At 35.3% G+C, this 21,549-nt stretch overlaps 1 protein-coding gene across 1 annotated transcript in view; it reads left to right on the forward strand.

Annotated features, from left to right (window-relative positions):
* LOC113117741 (kelch-like protein 29) overlaps nucleotides 1–21,549 on the forward strand; it is a 114,340-nt gene that overhangs the window by 8,131 nt on the left and 84,660 nt on the right. Inside the window, exon 3 of the mRNA XM_026286642.1 lies at nucleotides 13,763–14,092. Coding sequence (XP_026142427.1) covers nucleotides 13,820–14,092 — 273 coding nt within the window. The 5' untranslated portion in view covers nucleotides 13,763–13,819. The remainder of the gene's footprint in view (nucleotides 1–13,762; nucleotides 14,093–21,549) is intronic.

Below are 21,549 nucleotides of genomic sequence, written 5' to 3' on the forward strand. Positions count from 1 at the left end.
TGCACACTGACGCGACTTTGATCATGAAGGTTTTTCAGCAGCATTTTCAGTCTTAAACTAGTGCGACTGTTCTGGATTGTGCTTAAAACCACTGCCGTCTGCGTTCAGTTAGAATGAATGTTTCCTACATCTTTCAACGTTAAAAACACTGCAGACTAATATGAGACTGGTGTGCCGTTACTCGGTGCGTGAATTCAAGTCAAACTTAAAAGTAATATGCAAATTGATGAAGTTAATAAAGAGTGACGTCTCAATTTTGAATTAAGCGTTAGTGGGTGTAGCAATTGAATGAAAAGGGACACTGGACTGTATTTATGCGATCATGCGTTTATTTAACCTTTTGCACTTTGTGTAAGATATTTAGCACTTAAGCAAGATTTAATAATGTTACTCGTCGCATAACAGACTCTGTTCCCCAAATCTCATGTTTCCTCCTCCAGCATCAGTGTTTGCATAAGTTTTATGAGTTTCTGTTGTCAAAGTGACGAAACTGGATCGCAATATCACTGCGGTTGAGAAGAAATCAAATGTGCTGAGCATGCTGGGAAGCCAAATAGCTTAGAGGATGTGTGTAGGATTATTTCTTTACTTCTCTGAACAAACCAAGAGTCCTGCGCAACTATTACAAAACATGCACAAAGAGTGTCATTTTAGTGATTAGGAGTTTATGTACATTACATTTCTGGCTGGTTTTAAAGGAACATCGGTAATCTGAGAGGTATTCAGACAAAGACAATTTTCCACAGTTTCCACAAAAATATGAAGCAGAGAGGCAGTTTCCAACATTGAAAATAATAAGAAATGTTCCAAAAATGTGAATAATTTCTGAAGCATCATGAGACACCTAAGACTGCCGAAAATGCAGCTTTTCATCACAGGAATAAATTATACTTTGAAATATATTCACATAGAAAAGAGTTATTTTAAATTGTAATAAGTTTTCCCAATATTAGTATTTTTCCTGGATTTTTAATCAAATAAATGCAGCCTTGGTGAGCAGAAAAGTCTTCTTTTAAAACATTAAAACATCTTAATGATTCCAAACTAGTATAAAAATCATTTAAAATATATAACCCCCCGCCCCCAGTGTTTGCAGTGGTCAGTGGGCTGACCGGGACACCACTCCTACACAACTGCAGCGCTGCACAATCTCACTGCTGACTACAGTGTTGATTAGAGCTGACATTGTAATAATTCAGCTTCACCGGGTGTCCGGCGGTGCAGGTGCTGCTGACGGGAGACTGCGGCCAGGAAGCCAAATGATGCTCTTCTCTTTCCTTCCTTCCCTGCTGCTGTCCTGCATCATCATACACCATCCTGAAGACTAAAAGAGACACCGAATATATTAGTCTGGGGTGGGATGACTGTACGCAGCCTGCTGTGAAACAACACCGCTATAGCGTTTATATCGCAGAAGATCAGTGGGCAGAAATGACTTGAAGTCATTATTTTCAGTGCAAGTTGGCAATTTACCGTCACGCAGCATGGCTATGAAATGTTTAAGGATGCATTGAGAACTAATAGGAGTGAAGTCAGTGGAGGTCACACGAGATACTGTTGGAAAGATGAAGGTCAGGGTGTTTTATATGATTCGTTTCTGCCCACAGACAGCAGTATAATCAAAATTGATGCATAAAAACCTCTTAAAACGTGATGGATTCATGAGTTTGATTTTATGCACTGATAATTGTTCTTTGTCATATTATGGAGTTCCATATTTGACAGAATATAAGCATACAAAACATTTGGATTGGTGCTGAACGAGAGAAGTACTTTTGCATAAGTTGACACCAGATTCAGTTTCGCTTGAAATAAATTTGTTTAGGCTTAGCTAATTGGTTTTATAATGCAAGCCAATATCATTTGTTTATTTTATACTTTTTCAAAATATTTCGTCCCTTTTCTGTTCTGAATAATGTTCCATCTAAAGGATTTGTTGTGGAATAGTTTTAATATTGTCAGCTTTTTTAGTCTTAGCCCTTTGTTAAATGTCCGTTTTAGTTTTAATCATATTTAGTCAGCCTGTCCTGAATTTTGGGAATATTATTTTAGTTTTAGTCAGTGAAAAAGTCAAATATTAGTCGTGCTGCATAATGGTTAAACTAATGGAAATTATTATTATTATTGTTTTTTAAATATTTTTTGTGGTTGATGAAAATATAAAGTGATTTTGGATATAGAGTTTTTATTTATTTAAACTACATTTTAGTGTGATTATTTTTTTCATCAATGATATTTCATTTTGAAATGATAATAGTTCAATGATGGTGTCGCCTCACCGTAGTCATGGAAAAAACACTAGACCTATTTCATTAACATTATTCTGAAGTTACTGTAGGTGAACTAAAATACATGTTTTAGTGTTTAAAACGCTGCTGTAATTTATACAAACACATTCTGCAGCCCAAGGTTCATTTTTAGCAGCTAGTAAACTGATATGCGGTTAGCGTGACATTAGATTTTGGCTGTACATACACCCCTAGGGTAAATGTGTCACCTCTCAGTTGTCAGGCTTTAATGCATGTTTTAATAAACCTCATGCATATGTTGCATTAATATTTTAATTTGTGCTCATAATGAATGTTCCTCCTTGCCTTTGCTAGTCACTGCATTGAGTTATTTGTCAAATTAGTGGTTCGGGCTTGTTTGATGATAGTTCCTGTGGGGAGCTCAGTCCGGTACGAGATTGTGAAGTGTGACTGTTATTCTCTGCTCGGTCTTGTTTGCACAAAGCCGTTTCCCAAGACTCCATCACAGGCAATGTGCATTAACTTAACAGCAAGTTTGACTAATTGTAAGGCTCTTTTTGCACGATTTGCATGAGTTTTGTTTTGAGGGAGAAGTGTTTTTATTATGCAGATGCATTTTGTTTTCTAAATACAACAAACAAAAATGATTCATGTATCAAATGATATATGAATTTAAAAAGGATGCAGACAAACAAACAAACATATTTGCATTCCTGCAAGTTTGATTTGCATATTTGTGCTCTTGATTTCCCACATAGCCGTATGCCGAGAGCTTTCACCGAATTGTTTTTTTTTTGCAGATGAGAACGTGGCCCTGAAATATTTAGTAGAGTGCATTCATATGAAGCTAATCCATAATGCAGCTTTCTCCCGCCCATATCTGCTGCTCTGAAAGTGTTTGTTATTACCAGCACTGAAATGTATTATTCAGCATCCAAATTTCAAATTATTAGCCAGATGTACATCTTTTTTGAATGGTAAACATCCAATTTCCTTGCTGCCGGTTTCTTTGCTGCAAGGAAACGGGGGAAAGAATTACAGTAGCGAATCTGCACATCTTCGTAAAGGCACTAATTTCACCCTTGGCTTTACACGCACTGTTCCGTAGATTGGTGGCTTTGTTGATTAGAAAAGGAATTACATTTGATAAAATGTCTAGAGGATGCACAGCGCAGAGATGCATATAAATGTAAATCAAGGTTTATAGGTTTTTATGTAAATTTGAGTCACTGCACATGTTAAGACGTGTGAAATCCATTGCTTAAAGGAGCATTTCGCCCAAAAATATGAAATTCCAAACCTGTATTCTGTTGTTTTCTAATTTTTAAAGATTTTTTATTCATGGTGACTTTCTGTTTAAGCTCTGAAAAAGCCTGAAACATAAATGGATGGGTGCCGTCAGAATGAGAGTCCAAACAGCTGATAAAAACATCACAATAATCCACAAGTAATCCACACCACGCGTCTTGCCAAAATACAAGTCCATAATTCAGTGAAAATGTCCTTTCTCTGCTGTCCTCTCCCATCAAAATCCCTCACATATGTGATCCTGGACCACAACACCAGTCATTATGGTATATTTATAGCAATAGCCAACAATTCATATGGGTCAAAATTATAGATTTTTATTTTATGCCAAAAATCATTAGGATATTAAGATCATGTTTAGTAAAGATATTTTGTAAATTTCCTACCGTAAATATATTAAAACGTAATATTTGATTAGTATTATGCATTGATAAACACTGCATTTGGACAACTTTAAAAGTGCAATTTTCTCAATATTTTATTTTTTTTGCACCCTCAGATTCCCGATTTTCAAAAATTTGTATCTCTGCCAAATATTGTGATATTCTAACTAAATATTCCTTAAAATGCAGAGCCTATTTATTCAGCTTTCAGGTGATCAATTTCACAAAAAATTGACCCTTATGACTTGTTTTGTGGTCCAGGGTCACATTTGATTAAATATTGATTTTGCTTGCAAGCTGTGCTTGATCTGTGCATATTTCTCTCTTGATTCAGGCGATATGTCTTCTTGAATCATTCGTCAATGATCTGAAGTTAAGAACATCTTGATGGATTTGTTTCTGGCAAACACACAGTTTTTGATGGAAGACATTAGACATTAATTGATGGACTGGAGTGGTGTGGATTACTTAGTGGTGGATTATTGGGATGTTTTTATTTGGGCTGTGTATCAACAACAAAGTTACGATTGGGAGGCCACAGTACGGGACTGCACACAATTTCACCTAAAAAAAATGAAGTAAAACATCTGCTTATTAAACACTTTATACTATAGGGCCATTTCTAACAATTAGCAGAGCAGGCAGCTGACCTCTTCATTATGAAGGGCCCTCATAACTTTACCACGGTACAATATAGTTAATGACATGTTTTATGTTTACACTGGATATATCCTTGTATCGATGTATGAACACAACACCAGTTTTTATCAGCTGTTTGGACTCTAATTCTGACGGCACCCATTCTCTGCAGAGCATCTATTGTTGATGCAGCATCCAAATCTGCTGAAGAACAAACTCCTTTACATCTTGGATGACCGGAGTACATTTTCATCAAATTTTCATGTTGGGGTAAACTATTCATTGTTATTTATCTAATCCAATCATCCAGGTCCATTTTTGTGAACTATTTGTGAGACATAAATCTTTCATTAACTGAAATGAGAGTATATGGATATGTCAAGATATGTGAAGATATTCACTGAAAGTGAATTTGGATGCATTTCTAGTTCAAAGTTATCATACGACTTAAGCAGATGAGGCATATGGCCTAGTTTATGGTGCTTTTGTGTCTGTGCGGCTATTCATTGTGAATGCAAAAAGAGTGTCTAGTTCTATAGCTTTTCCACAATGAAGTCTTCAGTGCAAGAAGGTCATCAAAGAAATGCTTTCAAATGCACTCTCCCTTTAATTTACACCACTGCAAATGAACATCTGACTCCTCAGTATGTCATTCTATCCTCCTCCAGTGGGACAGTGAAAATAAAAGCACAACAAAACTCAACAGATGGACATAATTGATATGGCACAGGCAGAAGTCTCACTTTGAGATGCTCGGAGGGAATGTTTGGAGCGATGTGAGATATGAGGTCATCCTAAGTGCACCAGGAATGTCTCCGGTGTCTGCTGGGACGCTGCTGCCAGTTGTTCCCGTTTGCGGTCATGTGGCAGTCACGCATTACTGCTGAAGCATAGCTAAAGACAGGAGAGCAATGCCGCCCACCGCAGATACAGCAGTATGACGCTGTCGTGAATGCTTCTGTGATGGAGCTCTTTACAGCGTGAAGCAGCAGGAGTTGTGTTTTAGCAAAGAGGCTTAACCCTCATGAATTCATTTTCTGCTTGTTTCTCCATTACTGGAGGCGTCATAAACCCGTCACACACCCCTGATCGCATTTCAGCACAGCTAAACTCCAATCCATGTGTTGTGCCTGGGTTTGTTTTTCTCTGATTTTCTTTATTTGTATGCCTTTGGGTGTCAGAGGTGACAGAAAAGAGGAATAGAAGTGATGTGCATTTGATTTATTTTTGCATTGTGCGATTTCCTGGATCGTTCCTGTTCTCCGGGACTTATTAAACGCTGTAATGTTTACATACATGCTTGTGTTGGAAGTATTAAAAAAGTTTTTGTATAACAGTATTAAGAAAAAGTTTGTATTTTATTTATTTATATATATATATATATATATATATATATATATATATAATATATTTACACCTATATATTTCTGATAGTTATCAAAGAAAATTAAAAAAATGTGTCGAGTTTAAGCTGAAGCACTAAAACAACTAAAACAAAAATAATAATTAGGAAACACTATGTATACCTAAAGAAAACAAACAAATAGAAATGACAAAAACACTCTATATGTATATAAATATGTAAATATATATATGTGTGTGTGTGTATATGTTTGTACAGTAAGTATGTAATATATATGAAATATACAATAGGCATATAGGTGAAGCAGACTTTGATAAATATGATAAATTAAACAGGCCAGTTTTGATACTGTGTCTTCTATATAAAAATGAGCTTTATTATTGGATAAGGTCTGTGTAATGTGGCATTCATATGCTAATGAGATTGATTGTGAAATATGAGTCTTTTCTGCAATTTAGTTTTTATAAATGCCAACATTGGCTCATTACATTTTTGCAAAAGCATGCCTATACTTAGTTTGCTACACTTTCCAACAGCTGCAGTTTTGTCAGTAAAACGGCATTAACTTTCACACAAATTCTGGTTAAAGAGGCAGATTATTGATTAAGATTGATTAATCTACCTTTCAGAATTGTCATGATCTCAAAATCATAGTGTATTAGTGTAGACTGATTGGTTTTGACATTTGAACCACATAGCCAGCTCTGTATATTTAGCTTTTTTGATGTAGTAAACTTGCTTGTAAGCTCACCTGGTACAGCATTACACTTCTGATGTGGAGCACTTGAGGAAGAGTCCTGTGAAACATGAGTAAAATGGCAAGGTGGAATCAGCAAAATCTCACGTTTTTTTACAATATTGGGTGTATTCAGGGTCATGTTTAGTGTAGCTGATACGTTATTTCAAAACACAAACAAGCGTTAACCATTTAGTGAAACTGAAGCATTACAAACAGCCAAGGTATTAAAACATTGCCAGATTCAACTATTATCATAGTTTTGGGTAAAACTGGGCTCATTTTTAGTGCCACTCAGTGAACATTTCACTTCGAGAGTATTATGAAATGCATGCAAAGCAGAAATGTCACCACATGCACTTTTCTAATGATCTTGGGTTGATAAAGGTAGTGAGGAGGAGTTTTGCATTGTGAACATTGGAGTTTCTCACAAAGTATTAAGGTTTAGAGTAATTTTTTTTTTATTTGAGCACTGAAATCCCATCCTACTTCAGTATTGTAATTGTTGCATAAAATTTGATGAGGTTTTAAACGGATAATTAAACTGTCAATCACCTTAAACTCCAATCTTTTATGTGCGTTTTCATCATGAATTGAATCTCATTAAATAAAATGAGATTTATGATGAAACATGCTCAAACATTTAGAGGAACCTCTATGATGAAATTAAAAGTGCTGTTTGCCCACATACAAAATGTATTGATGTAGTCTTGATTTGACATTTCTTCTAGTATTTACAAAAGTCTGTTGTGTGGTTTATCACCGTCTCACATTTAAAAGGCTCCAAACTCAAGTGTCTGTCATTCTGGTAAACCAGGAGCATTTTTTTTTTTACCAGCACTCAACTGTAACTTTTTGCTGTAGAATTAGAAAAGCAAGGGTCCGAGTGCATCTAAAAAGCCCTTGATGTGCTGGTGTTGCTGTGCTGTACGTGTTGGCATATTGCTCTCACTGCATTGTTCACACATGACAGGATCTCGTCTCAAGTGGCGGAATGAATGAATTGATCTGTGAGGCGCGTACGGGAGAGATTGAATCTAGATCATAAATGGAAAGTTTAGTGGAGCGTGGTTTTTATACAAAGGACAAGAGTCAGAAATAAAAGGTGAAATGTGGATTACTGACTGTAATACTTTCAATTATGAAACACACAGTTACTGCTCAAAAATTTGATCGGAAGAGACGTATGCGAAGATGTTTTAAAATGATCTATATATGCATTTGTTTTTTGTGCCTGTTTTCCATTATATAATCACTCTCTTTTGCTCATTCATTTTAATACAAAGTTTAGCGTAAGCACGGAAACTTTTCATTTTATGATTCATGAGTGCCAGATATAATAAAATGCTTGCAGTTTTATCTGCCTTTCTTGATGGATTTGAAATGTGTTTATAGCTCATTAGGTGTCTTAATGTGTCCGATAGCAGAGGTGGGACTGAAGCAGAGAACAATAGGACGGTGTGTTTAATGAGATGCTTGGTGTTTTTCAGTTCATGGTGTGAAGACAGAAACGCTGCTGTATATATTTAAACCAAACCTCTTCATTATATCAAAGCTATATGTGCGTCATTGTTTTGATTTTATTTTTAGCCCACATTGATACTGTAATTTACATATCTCGCCTTATTAGAGCTTGTGTACAAGATACAAATGAAGCAACACCTACAGTTTTTCTTTTCCTGCCTGTTTTCAACCACATGTCAGAGATACGTTGAGCCGTATGAGGCTTATTCCAGCTGTTTGAACCATCTTGCAGCTCGAGTTTAAAAGGCTGTGGAAAAACGCATGCAGTGTGGAATTCCCAGGGATTTGATTGTGTGTCACATACAATTTTTCCTTGTTTTCCATCATCGGTTGCCTTTGTTTTCCAGTGCAGTGTAGAAATGAAATTATCATGACGTTGTACAGGATCTACAAAGCATGAGTTTTAAATTCAACATTTAAAGCCTTTACCAACTGTATAGATTATTAAATGTAGATTTTTGTTTTTATAATATTAATAATAATTATTATAATAATTATACCAATTTACCAATTTAATTCTATTGAGAATTAATGCATTTTTAAGTTGTAATCAAAGGAAATTATTATAATTATTATATATATATTTTTTTTTGCACAAGATTTTTAAAATTAAGCATGAAGACATGATGTTGTAGTGTTTCTAATTTGAGCTTCTGTAGTAAAAACAATATTGGAATCCATTCCTTAGAGTTTTGGGTAAAATGTATTGCTATGTATGTATGTCCTATTTATGCATATAGATGAAAATTAAACTATAAATTTAAGAACTGTGCTCTTCTGGTATTTAGCTCAAGAGAACAATAGAAAGTCTCAATCATTGATAAATCATTATTTGTTACAAGATAAATCATTGATTGTTCTAGTTTTTGCCACCTTTCATCCACTTTAAACCTGCCATCAGTTCTCTTCTCTCTTTACTTTAAGAGAAAGACTGAGTCTTCACCAGCTATTTTATGTGCATTTAAATGTAATGATAATGAATAATGCGCATTTGAATGTGCATATATCAGGATGGGTGATTCTAGATAAACAGTTCTCATTTGTATCTTGTACACAGTTCTGACGCCATTATTAAAACCAAACACACATTCTTGCCAATAGATTCAAAATGAGTCTGAAGGAAACTTTGGGCATAGTACGTTTTTTATTCATTATAAAGGTCAGTCATTGTGTTGAAGAACTGTGAGGTACTAAGGAATGATCTAATCAGTTTAGCATCAGATTTGCTTGTTGTTAAATATTGGTGAAGAATATGTTATAAAGAATATAATAGAGGCTGACATTTTTTGGGGAATCCCGTGGGATTGGAAACAAATCACTATTAATCATATGATTGGGATGGGATTAGGAAAAAATGTCAGCGGGACTGGGAATCGTAATAACACTATGATACCGCATTTTTATACACACATTTACCTTTTATATAAATAAACTCTAAACTGTATATTTAAATTCTGAACTCTGTTCTTGTTGCCCTGTCTTTCTTTGGTGTGGCTGGTTAACTGAAAGTATGCATCTCCCGTGTAACCCTCTAACTGGAAACTCATTGATTGATTGATTAATTGAAATGTCTTTTCCACAGAAAGTTGATTGACATTCACTAAACATGTTCATTCACACGGTTTCTTTTATCAGCATCAGCGTTGCTCTTTTGTGCTGCTGTCACACATCATGGCTGGATTGATCTTATCTCACCTCTCTAGACAACATGTGACCTCTCCTCTTTTGTGCTGAATGTAAAGGCAGAATCATACAGAATGAATCTTGTGACAATAGAGATGCTGACCAGACACTGAATTCCCATGCTTACATATAGTGGCTGATAATCTATGGCTAGCTGTACGATAAAGGATTTTAAATGCACTTCATGTCTGGCAGTTCTTTGCCTCCACGTCGTGCATTTAAAATCCTTTAGGCATTGATTATCCCGCTTATTCTATGGTCATTTGCGAAGTTATAGACAAGTTACAACTAGTATTGCTCTTTGCAGCACAATATTTGACCGAATTTGTAAAAATTACAGTTATTTTCGTCAGTTAGTGCTAGCATTCTGCCCGCTTCAAATCACACACAGAGATGAAATAGTGTGGTCCACATTTATTTGAATAAATTATAGCATGTATTTCAATTAATTATCGATCGGTCGTTTGAGAGAGAGAGAGATTCCAGTTGCGTTTACCTGTGTGCTGCATCTGCACATGTCTCTTTACAAACAGTTACTTCAAAAACCGCGATTTTACAACATCGTTGCTACAAGGGAATATAATGAAACCATCTAGTATCTAGGCTATATATATATATATATATATATATATATATATATATATATATATATATATATATATATATATAGTAATATAGTACTATAAAACGTTGATTAAACTGACTCGGAACTACCTTTGCATTTAAACGATTATATTGCATACCTGCCAGCCAATCAGAATCCAGTATTCAGACAGGCCCTGGAATAACTGAAACTATTCGGTGCTTTCAGTGTTTCAATGTTTTGATGAAAGGCTGCCGAACATAACTCATAAAAAGATTAATATGTTTAACTCCTTCAGGATGATTTAGCACATTTATCTAGTTTAACATAAAAGCTGTTTGAGTTTCATTATCTGATTGTAATGATGCACAGCAAACTCCCCAGTGTTAATTTAACACTCTTGAGTGTGGACTCATATAAACACTAAAGCAGTGTTAAAAGTAACACTGAAGCAGAGTTGAAGTTAATGAGATAATTAAGAAGTTAATTGAGTTATGATTGACCATTATTGAAGACACCTGATGTTAACAAGCAGAATCACCAAACGAGAAAATCACAATTTGTGTATCACCATTATAGTGTTCAGTGTTTGCTTTAGTTGGGATCTTGACCCTTCAGTTATTATCTGTAGATTTTATGTGGCTGTGGTGACTGAATTATATCATACAGACAGACCACAGCAAAGGCAATCATGTGTGCCATTGATTGTGATTTGAGCTGTTTGTTATAGAGTGACCTGAATGCCTGAGTTTAAGTTTCTTTACTGCATACATAAATTAAGTGAAAAAGAAAAGTAAGCAACCCAGAATTTCTGACATAGTATGACATGTTTTTAATAGTTAGTTCTACGTAAAAAAGTAATCTTTTGTTTGGACACACAGACATCAGGAATCAGCGTGAGCATCACAACAACGGTGACCATCAAAAAAGCATGTTGTAGCCAATAAAAACTCATCCATGGCTCCCATCATGCATTGCGGCATGAATAAATTATGAGCTGAACTGTCTTTTTAACATTTTATTCTAACTATATTTTATTTTTGCTGTTTTTATGTTAATTTTTTGTATCTAGTTTTGTGATGTTCAGAGTTGGTCTGTTTATCTGAATATGTTGTTTGTCACCGTTGTTGAGATTCATAAGCTGATTATTGTTATCTGTGTGTGCCTAAAATTAGAATTCTTTAATAAAAAAAAATCAGAATCACTTGCAAGAGATACCTACAAAATGTATAGAAAATACAGATTTTTTCATTGTGGAATCAAAGCTGTGACAATCAATAATGGAAGTTTTACTTTGAGAAAAGACTGTAAATGAGTTCAGTGATTCATGTCAAACAATGATTACATTAAAACATAATCATCAACACGCAATGATTTTTGCTCTCGGTTTGACAAACAAACTTTAAAAGTAAAAAGTTACAAGCCAAGATCCCAACTAAAGCAAACACTGAACACTATAATGGTGATACACAAATTGTGATTTTTCTCGTTTGTGATTCTGCTTGTTAACATCAGGTGTCTTCAATAATGCTTAATCATAACTCAATTAACTTCTTAATTATCTCATTAACTTCAACTCTGCTTCAGTGTTACTTTTAACACTGCTTCAGTGTTTATATGAGTCCACACTCAGAGTGTTAAATTAACACTAGGGATTTTGCTGTGTGAGGTGAAGTACATGTTAGAGATTTCATTTATTTATAAATCAAATCCAGATGGTATCTACAGTTTTTGCATGGTGACAGTAAGCTTTGAATCCCTATGAGTGTTAAACTTTATGTACCATTGGGAAACAACCGATGTTATTGCTTTTTGATATATATGATCTTACAGGTGTTAAGAGTAATGCGTCTGATGGTAAAGTACTTTCAGATTTCATCACATTTAAAATATGAGACCAGGAGGATAACTGTCACTAAGTGTTTTAATTAGGGCTGTCAACTAAATCATGTAAATCGGATTAATTTATTTGATGTGCTGACTAATTAACCACGTTAATCACAGTAAATGGCATACATCAATATTTGCACAGAAAAGCAGCCAAAAAGTGTCTTTAGGAAGACAATATTGTCTTTTATTTCTGTATAATTGATGCTAATTGATCTACAATCCATACCAATCCATTTTGCAGCCCAGACTCATTGGAATACTTGAACATCTCTTAAACATATTTTATTAAATTATGCTGGTTTAAGTTCTGTTAGGAAGATATATTAATCCACAAACTCTTTTGAAAACACTTGTCCCTAAATTTATTGGAGAGTTTTTAATCTTAAGCAAAACTTTAAAACCTTGTAAAGGATTTTAAATTGCTCTTTTATTTCAACTCTCAACTTGTTACTTGCCGTGAAAATAACCAAGGAAGCTGGCATGGCATTAAAACGCCAGCCAAACAACCAACAATCATTGGAAATACGTGACTGCCAAAGCAGAAATGCATTGCTCCAGATACAATTTACTGCATTTTTCAAACTCCATTGAAATAATAAGCATTGTGCATGGAAATAAGTCTCTATTAGTCATTAATCTGCCCCTCTAATCGTAATATGTGTGACAAGGAACGAACATTGTTGGTGAGCCCAATGGAAATTTAATTTTTCCCTACATTCTGTTTTTAATTTTGTTTTTCTGGACTCTTATGTTTTATGGTTTAATACAAATCATCAAAAATTGTGTCTAATGAAATTAATTATTAAAACTTGCCCACTTCAATCAGTCTTTAAAAATGTAATCTAATACAAATATAACAATTAAATTATAAACATACATTTTTATTTTGTCAAATAAGATGTTGCACAAGAGAACTGTATGAATTCAAACCTGAATTAAATTTTTTTTTTTTGTATGATATTCTTAAAAATAAGTAGGCCTGTGTTATTAGTATTATTTTGAGAAGCACATGTTTGTAGTACAATAGTGATATACTTCTGTCATAATTTCTTCAAGTTACTTTTTATGACTTTTATTTTGCCGGGATGTCATGAAGATCGTTCAGTTTAGTTTCGATACAAAATACTTTTTTTCATTAAATGGTGAAAAGCTTCATGTGTTCATGTGTTTTAATATTGAGACACAGATGCTGAAAACAATGTGTGATTGATTTAGTATATCAGACGAAACAGTGCAGAATTCACAGCTTATTAGCTACATGCACTGACTGACTGTCTCCATGTTGATTTCGGCTGTTGATTGGCTGTTAGATCTGGATATATCTTTGCTATTTTTTTGTGTGTTTGTAAACGTACCAGTTGTTTTTTGATACATTAATATAAGACATTTGTTCTCCTCCATTAGGTGTTCTCCAGCTTGCCGTGATCAGAAGTGCCTGTTGTTCTCCCGCTCCGTTCTGTGATGATGTCGCGGTACCATCAGCGTTTTGAGCGGGATTTCCGCAGCGTGTGGGAGCGGAGGGAGCGCTGCGGCTCCAACAGCGGCTGCGGTGGCACCGTTAACGGCTGCGTCTCCACCTCTGCCTCCTCCATCCCAAACAACCGTCCCGGCCTCCTGCCCCTGCCTGTCATCCCCTCACTGCTGCCCACCCCGGTCACCGGAGCATCCAGCACGGCCAATAACGAGCTGAGCTGCAAGCGATTAGCCTCCACCTGCACCACCTCTGTGACTAAGGTAGGACTGAACACACCTGCGCACGCTCGCCCTCATGTCAATCCAAACTGCTATCTCTTTATTTCTCTAAAACACAATTGAGAGATATTTCTGCTTCAGTGCTAAACTCAAACTCCAGCAAACTCTGAAGCAAATGTGCTCAGTTTTGATGTTGACTTTAGTGGAGTGTTATTGTGTAACACTGATATATTGTTAGATACTACTAAATACTTTTTTATTATATTTCATTATTTTATGATTATGTGTTTTTATTCATATATATATATATTCATATATATATAAATATATATGTGTGTGTGTTTGTGTGTGTGTGTTTGTATATTGTGTTTTTGTTATTGTTATTATTTTTTTAAAGTATAGGTAATTATAGTAATCATTATTAAGTACATTTTTTAATCAAGTTAATTATTTAGTGCATCAGGATAAACAAACTTGCCTTGGCATCTAACTAATGATGCATATTTCTGTGTGTGTGTTATATGTAAAGAAAAATATAAGATTAGATTTGATTTCAGGTCACTGCGGTTTTCTGTTAAATTATCACTGCAGGTAATTCTGTATTAAATTTGGTCTAAGTGTTATTTATTTATTTTACCATTTGTTTTTTCAAATTTTTAAGCTTGTACATTTTAAATGTATTTTAAGGTAAATTATAGATATTTAGAATTTAAATTTGTATACATTTAAAAAATATATATATTTATTTGTTTGATTTTACGTGTTGTTTTGTTGATGGTTTTTATAAGGAAGTCATTACACAACTTTTACGTGTTGACATCAGCCTAAATTAACATAATTGTTTTTATTGGCTACATATTAACTAAATATGTATTTTCTGTTTGTTGTTATTTCTGTTTATTTAGCTGTGTAGCAAGATTTAGCATTGTTTGTCCTTGTGCATGGATAGAGCCACTTCAGACACAACTGTTGATGGTCACATCAAGTTGGAGAGCTTTGCGGTGTCATTACGTGCCACATGTGTTTGTTGTCTCCGCTTGCGGCAAAAAAAGGAGATTAAAGCGCGTGCAGTGGTGGATCTTAAGGTCAATTTTTCTGTCATCCATCATGAAAGCCCTGCAGCCGCCCCCATCAGCGTATCTCTACAAGCCATCTCTGATAAGGAAGAGCGAGGCTGCTTATTGATCTGTGTCAAGAAGAAACTCCCGCTACCTGCTTTCATATTGCAGACGTGCCGGAGCGGGGCGGGGGGAAAGAATAAAGCAATCTTAGATTTACAGACGTCTACACTGAGAGAAGTCTGGGGTCAGAACCAATATGCTTGTGCATCTTTCATTCCACGTACAAAGACGTCTTTGTGTGAAAAGATGGACATTTTATTATTTAAAGTATCGGCATATTGGCTTCTCTCATTTTGTGATTTTATTGTGAGTTCAGCGCTGGCGTGTGCAGCCAATAATTGAGTGTGTGCTAAAGTAATTTGCTTGCATATTAAGTTATGAATCTCTCTGAGAAGATTGGCTTTGTGGCCTTTTCGTCTTGATCCTGCGAAAAGAGTCGCCGCTCTTGTGAGGCAGATACAAATGCTGTCAAATGACTCAAAAGGGTCAATTTGTCACATTGAGACTCATTAAAATGCATGAATGAAGTGTTGGTGAAGCCACTTTTGAAACTTTCTACAAGCTAATTACAATACAAGCTGATAATATGAAGTTTAACTACACTTGGGCCTTTCTAGTTATGCTAATAGACATTTAATGAAGCAGTATCTTTTTAAATAAATCTGACAATATTGTTACAATCAAAGAAATATTTATTTGTTTGTTTATTTACTTGTTTCATTAATTTATTTAGTACTTAATTTTTTTTTCAAACAGTGAGGATCTCAGATATGTTGTCACAGTTAATATACATATTTATATATAATATCAATATCATTTAAACTACCAAATGCAAATTTACATTTATTCATGTAATATAACTGAAAAGCTTTTTTAAATAAGTCACTGTTTATCAGACAATAAAATTCAGTTTTGCAACCAAGTATTGCTTCATTTATTAATTTATTCTTAATTTATTACAAGTGTTTAATGATTTACTTATCAAAATAATTGCATTTGTCTGTTTATATTTAAAATAGTGAGGATCTCAAATATAGTGACACTATTAGTATACCATTGATAAATTAATTATTACCAGGAAAACTAGAAAAAATAATACTAATACATTTTTATTAGGAATGTTTATAAAAATTACTTAAATGTCCTAATCAAACTATGGCATAATGCTGTCTTAGGCTAAGCCTTTTCTATGAAACCGAGCCTATATGTTGTTATTTCAAGCTATTTTCACACCTCATTCATTTGGAGCCTGATGCATTTTCTCCGTTCGGTTCATGTAGGCTAAAAATGAACAGTGATGAGCTGTCAACAGCATGTTCTGTGTGTTTCTGCAGTCTGTATCTTATTCTGTCGAGGCTGCTGAATGTCATTGGAGTTTCCCAGCAGATGTAGAGTTAGAGCGGGAACGTGAGCGTGCGAGTGCCGTTTCCACCATCACTTCCGACACACTTCCATACTCTGCTCCCATTAAATTTCTTCCCCTAATCATGGCTGTCTTGTGTTTCTGGACGGCTCTCAAGATGAACTGAAAGCTTGAGTATTTCAGCCGCTATCTGTAGCGTGACCTCTTTCAACAGCTCTGTAACGCTAAAGGTTTCATTTAGTCAGCTAAGAGCTCTCTCGTTTAGATTTAGCGAAACTGCATTATGCAAAGCGGCCGGTCAGAACATGCCAAAACACGCAGGATTCATGAACTCTGCAGTCGCTTACCGAGGGCAGACAAGAAAATGAAGAGCCTGCAAAGGAAATATTTTCTCATTGTTATGTGATCGTTTGAATTGCTTGTTATCATGCTTTTATATTGTGACACTTCATATTCATATTACAGATAATAACTGCGGGTCTGCCACGCTGCTGTAAACAACTCATAAGTCGGCATAATTCTGCTCCATTTGGGCAGATTCAACAGTGAGAGGAATTTCATTTGTCCAGCAGTATAATTGCATGATTAATTTGACTAATTATTCCCATTTATTCTCTGATTAGACATAACAACTATTTGGAAAGCCATGGTTAATTAAACCAATGTTTCTCAACAGGTTTTGCTTTGATTCACATTTCACTTTGGACATCAAGTGACATCAAACCTAGTTTTTATCACAAAGGAGTGTCTGGAATTGTCTAAAAACAAACTGAAATTGAAGGTATTTGACTTGAAGGTATTTATGGTTTTGTTGACTGTTTCTTTAAGGATATTAATATGTTGACATCTGACTGTTGTGAGTAGGGTTGCAAAGGAGTGGAACATTTCTAAAAATCACAGGAATATTCCCAAAAAATCCTTGGAAAGTTTCAGAATTTATGAAGTGGGATTCCCTCAACAGAAACATCTTGGTTATGTGTTTCGAATTTGCACATGATTTTCTGCCTCAATTAAAAAATTCAGTTTGACTGAATTGATTTCAGAGGCATTTTCTGTTCGCTTGTGAATCTGACACAGTCTGAATGAAGCCAGACATCAGAGAACAGGAGCGTTGACTTTGAGACCCTTGTATTTCTGCCTGTCATTCATAGATATAGCAGTGTCCCTCACAGGTCTGAGGAGCCGTGACCCTTTTAAGAGCTGCGTCTCCTTGCTGTTGAAAATCATCTGCAGCCGAACGCACACAGAATTCATCTCAATGTAAAGCTGCTCCAGCCTGAAGCTTTTTCTGCAGCCAGAGGCACAAACTGAAGGCCAAGAGTTCCTCTTTTGAACCATCAACACAAGAAAGATGTAGCGCTTGGGAAGCATCTTTCCTATAAAAAATCTCCTCGGTTCCCATCAGCGGGAGACCACCGCAGATTCCCATCTCTGAGGATGTTTTTAAAGACGCCGGAAGCCATAAGGAATCGCAAACTTACTTCACAAAGCCACAGTCCTGACAAATGATGGAACATGGGTTGCTGGCGGCGAGTGAGCGAACGCTTCTGCCGGGTGAGGAAGAGGCTTCTGTGTTGACAGCAGAGATAGGAATGGCAAATAAGAGCATGACAGTGTGGATGCTGTATTTGGCTTTGTGAGAGGCGGAGAGCGATGCTACCCAACGCCTGGTGGATTAGGATGGTGGAGGACAGCCATCCGCTCGAATGGAGACAGATTATTTGACTGTGGATGGAGGATGAGCAGAAGCATGCTGTCGTGGTTTGACAGGTCCTCGTACATTAATGAACACATTACATTTAAAGAGACCTCGCTCTGAAGCGGGGTTGCACAGGGATGGAAAATTTCTGGAAACTTTCCTGAATTTACTGGAAATCTTCCACCTTTTTGCAACCCTGCTCTGAAGAGACGTCTGAATCATCTGCGTCATCTGAAAGTGACGCATAGCCCTATTTTCTACCTTTCATTCAAAATTCCTATCATTATTTGGCTGTGTTTTTCTTTCTAACATCCACCTTTTACAATCCAGTTAAAGGGATAGTTCACCCCCAGGGCATCCAAGATGTAAGTGACTGTTTCTTCAGTAGAACACAAACAGAGATTTTTTTTGTGGTCTGTCAGTCATATAATGTAAGTGGATGGGAAGTACGGCTTTGAGAGTTATAAAAACATACACAAACAAAACCAAATTAAACCCTTCGGCTCGTGACGATACATTGATTTGTAAAGACACAAAATGATTGTTCTGTGCAAGAAACTGAAAGTATTTATATAGTTTTTTTTATCTTCAATTCACTGCAATGTCCAAACTGTCCTGAGCATGTTCTCAACAGCCGGCACGTGAGGCATCTTCTTCTTCTTGCTTTACGGCAGATCGCAGACTTACAAGTGCATTACTGCCACCTGTCTCTCAAATGGACCATTGTCACTCTATCTACCATCTCAATTAGGAGTGTCAATGGTCCATTTGAGAGATAGGTGGTGGTAATGCACTTATAAGTCTACAATCCTTATGTAGTCACGAGCCGCAGGGTTTAATTTGAAAACCATGGCCTAATGGTTAGAGAGTTGGATTCATAACCCAAAGGTTCTGGGTTCGAGTCTTATGCCTGCAGGGATTTTGGAGGAATGAATGGTCAGCGCTCTCTCCCACCTTCAATACCACGACTGAGGTACCCTTGAGCAAGGCACATTGCATTTATTTTATTAAAAAAGTTTATGTGTATGTCCTATTTTTATTTACTGTAAAAAAGTATATATTATATTTACTGTAATATATAATTACATTTTTATTTTTCATATTTTTGTTTTATTTTATACCATTCAAATGCTTGAACGAAAACTTTTTCTATTTGATATATTTTCAAATGTAATTTTTTTCTGAGAGTAAAAGCTGAGTTTTTGCCTTTATTACTTCGATCTTCAGTGTCCTTCAGAAATCAATCTAACATTCAATTTGCTGCTCAAGAAATATTCAAAACACTTGTGCTGCTTTACTTTTTTAGTGTAAACTGTGATAAATATTATTTTTCAGAATTATTTGTTGAATAGAAAGTTCTAAGAACAGGATTTATTTGAAATATAATTTTTTAAATAACATTATAAATGTCTTTGCTGCGACTTTTGATCAGTTTAATGCATCCTTGCTGAATAAAAATATTAATTTATTTAAAAAGAAAAATAATTTTAAACTTTTGAATAGTAGTATAATATGAATATTTCTGTTACAGATTTCATAGAGAGCGTCTGTGCTTTAATTTGAGGGAAATGCATGTACATGTGCAACTGCTCTACATGAGTGTTTTATACTGTAAAGAAAGTTTTTGCAGGGATCTTCAATGGTCGGTTTTATTTTGTGCAGCTGCTTTAATTCTGATCATGCACTCTGATCTTCTGAGCCTGAAAGCGAGATGTGGCGTGCAAAGAGTTACCTCATGTATGCTCTTCATGCATAAACTGATACAGAAATGGAAGTATTTTAGTAAGTCAGCTAAAATGAACTAGAAATGTAATATTTGCCTTTCGCTGCGCCTGCAGGCACACACAGAGAGTATGCTTGAACGCATGCAGTACGGCTGCAGATGAGCACTTGTGAACTATCATAACTCCACTTGCTCTCCTGGTGCACTTTATAAACCTGAGCAGGTCACTTTCATTAAACGAAGCACCTACTTCCTGGGGAGTATGAACGTGTGGCTCCTGCATAAGGCACTGAGCAGAAAAGCTGTTTCTGGACTCTGAACATAATCATGACATGAATACCATGTTTTCTACATTTAAATTGCTAAGAGATGTGTGTTACACCACAGGTTTTTGACATTGCACACGAGGGAAATTATAATTGCAAATGGCTTGATTTTTCCGCAGGTAACGTTTTTTCCACGGCACTTTTACGCGCGGCTGGCTGTGGACTTGATCAGACGCTGACTGTTGACCATGTCTTCAGAGACTGGTGAAGTGGGTCAAGTGTGTCATTTTGGGGTTAACATGTAAGAGATTACATGCAGTCAGCAGCTCATAGATCAAACTCTGGTTTGACATTGAAGAGTCTTGTAACCCTGAAATCGTCCCGCTGGGGTTTTGGTGGATGATTCTGTCAGTGTTATTAGGAGGTAAATGTGGTTTTATTTTCTGCTGTCTTCCTCATAGTGCTCGAAAAATAAGCATAAGCCATCATACCATAAAAGGGGATAAATCTTTGTGTGTCACTGCTGATATTTTATTCAAACTGCTTATAAACACAAATTGGAGACTTGATGTGGATTTATGGGTTTACCTAAAAAAACAATGTCTGTATATCACTCTGAAATCATTACAAAAAATATGAACATGTATTTGATGTTGATTTGGAGATTTTCCTTCAAAAACATTTATATTTCAAACTGACTTGTTTATTAATTAAAGCTAAAAAAGTGCAGATGTTGCCCCCAAAATTTATATTTAAATTATTTTAATGTTTCAAAAGTATTTTATTTCAGACTTTCAGACACACAGTGCTGATCTTACATCAAAATTGGCTTTAAAATAACGTTGAACTAATTCTAAAGTTGTTTTTTATTTATTTCTGGCACATAGTGTAGATGCTCCCCCCAAAAACTGGTTATAATGTTGTAATGTTTCAAAAGTATTTATTCATTTCAGCTAAAAAATGCAGATGTTCACCCCAAAATAGGTTTAGAAATAATGTTGCTATTTCAAAAGTATTTTTTTTAATGATTTTACATAAAGAGTGCTGATTGTCCATAAATTTTTTTGCTTGAAAGTAATGTTGCAGTATTTCCAAAGATCTTATTTATTTATTTTACTAAAAATGCAGTTAAAATGATTTAAAAATGATGTTGTAATGTTTCAAAAATATGTATTTCAAAAATTTCAAAAGTGCTGATGTTCCCACAAAATTGGCTAAAAAGTAATGTTTCTGAAGTACTCATTCGTTTATTCATTTATTTTTATTCATACCATTTAATTTAACTTAAGAGTGTAGATGTTACCCCAAAATTGACTTGACTAAAAAT

The sequence above is a fragment of the Carassius auratus genome, chromosome 17 (genome assembly GCF_003368295.1).
Source record: "Carassius auratus strain Wakin chromosome 17, ASM336829v1, whole genome shotgun sequence".
NCBI lineage: Eukaryota > Metazoa > Chordata > Actinopteri > Cypriniformes > Cyprinidae > Carassius > Carassius auratus.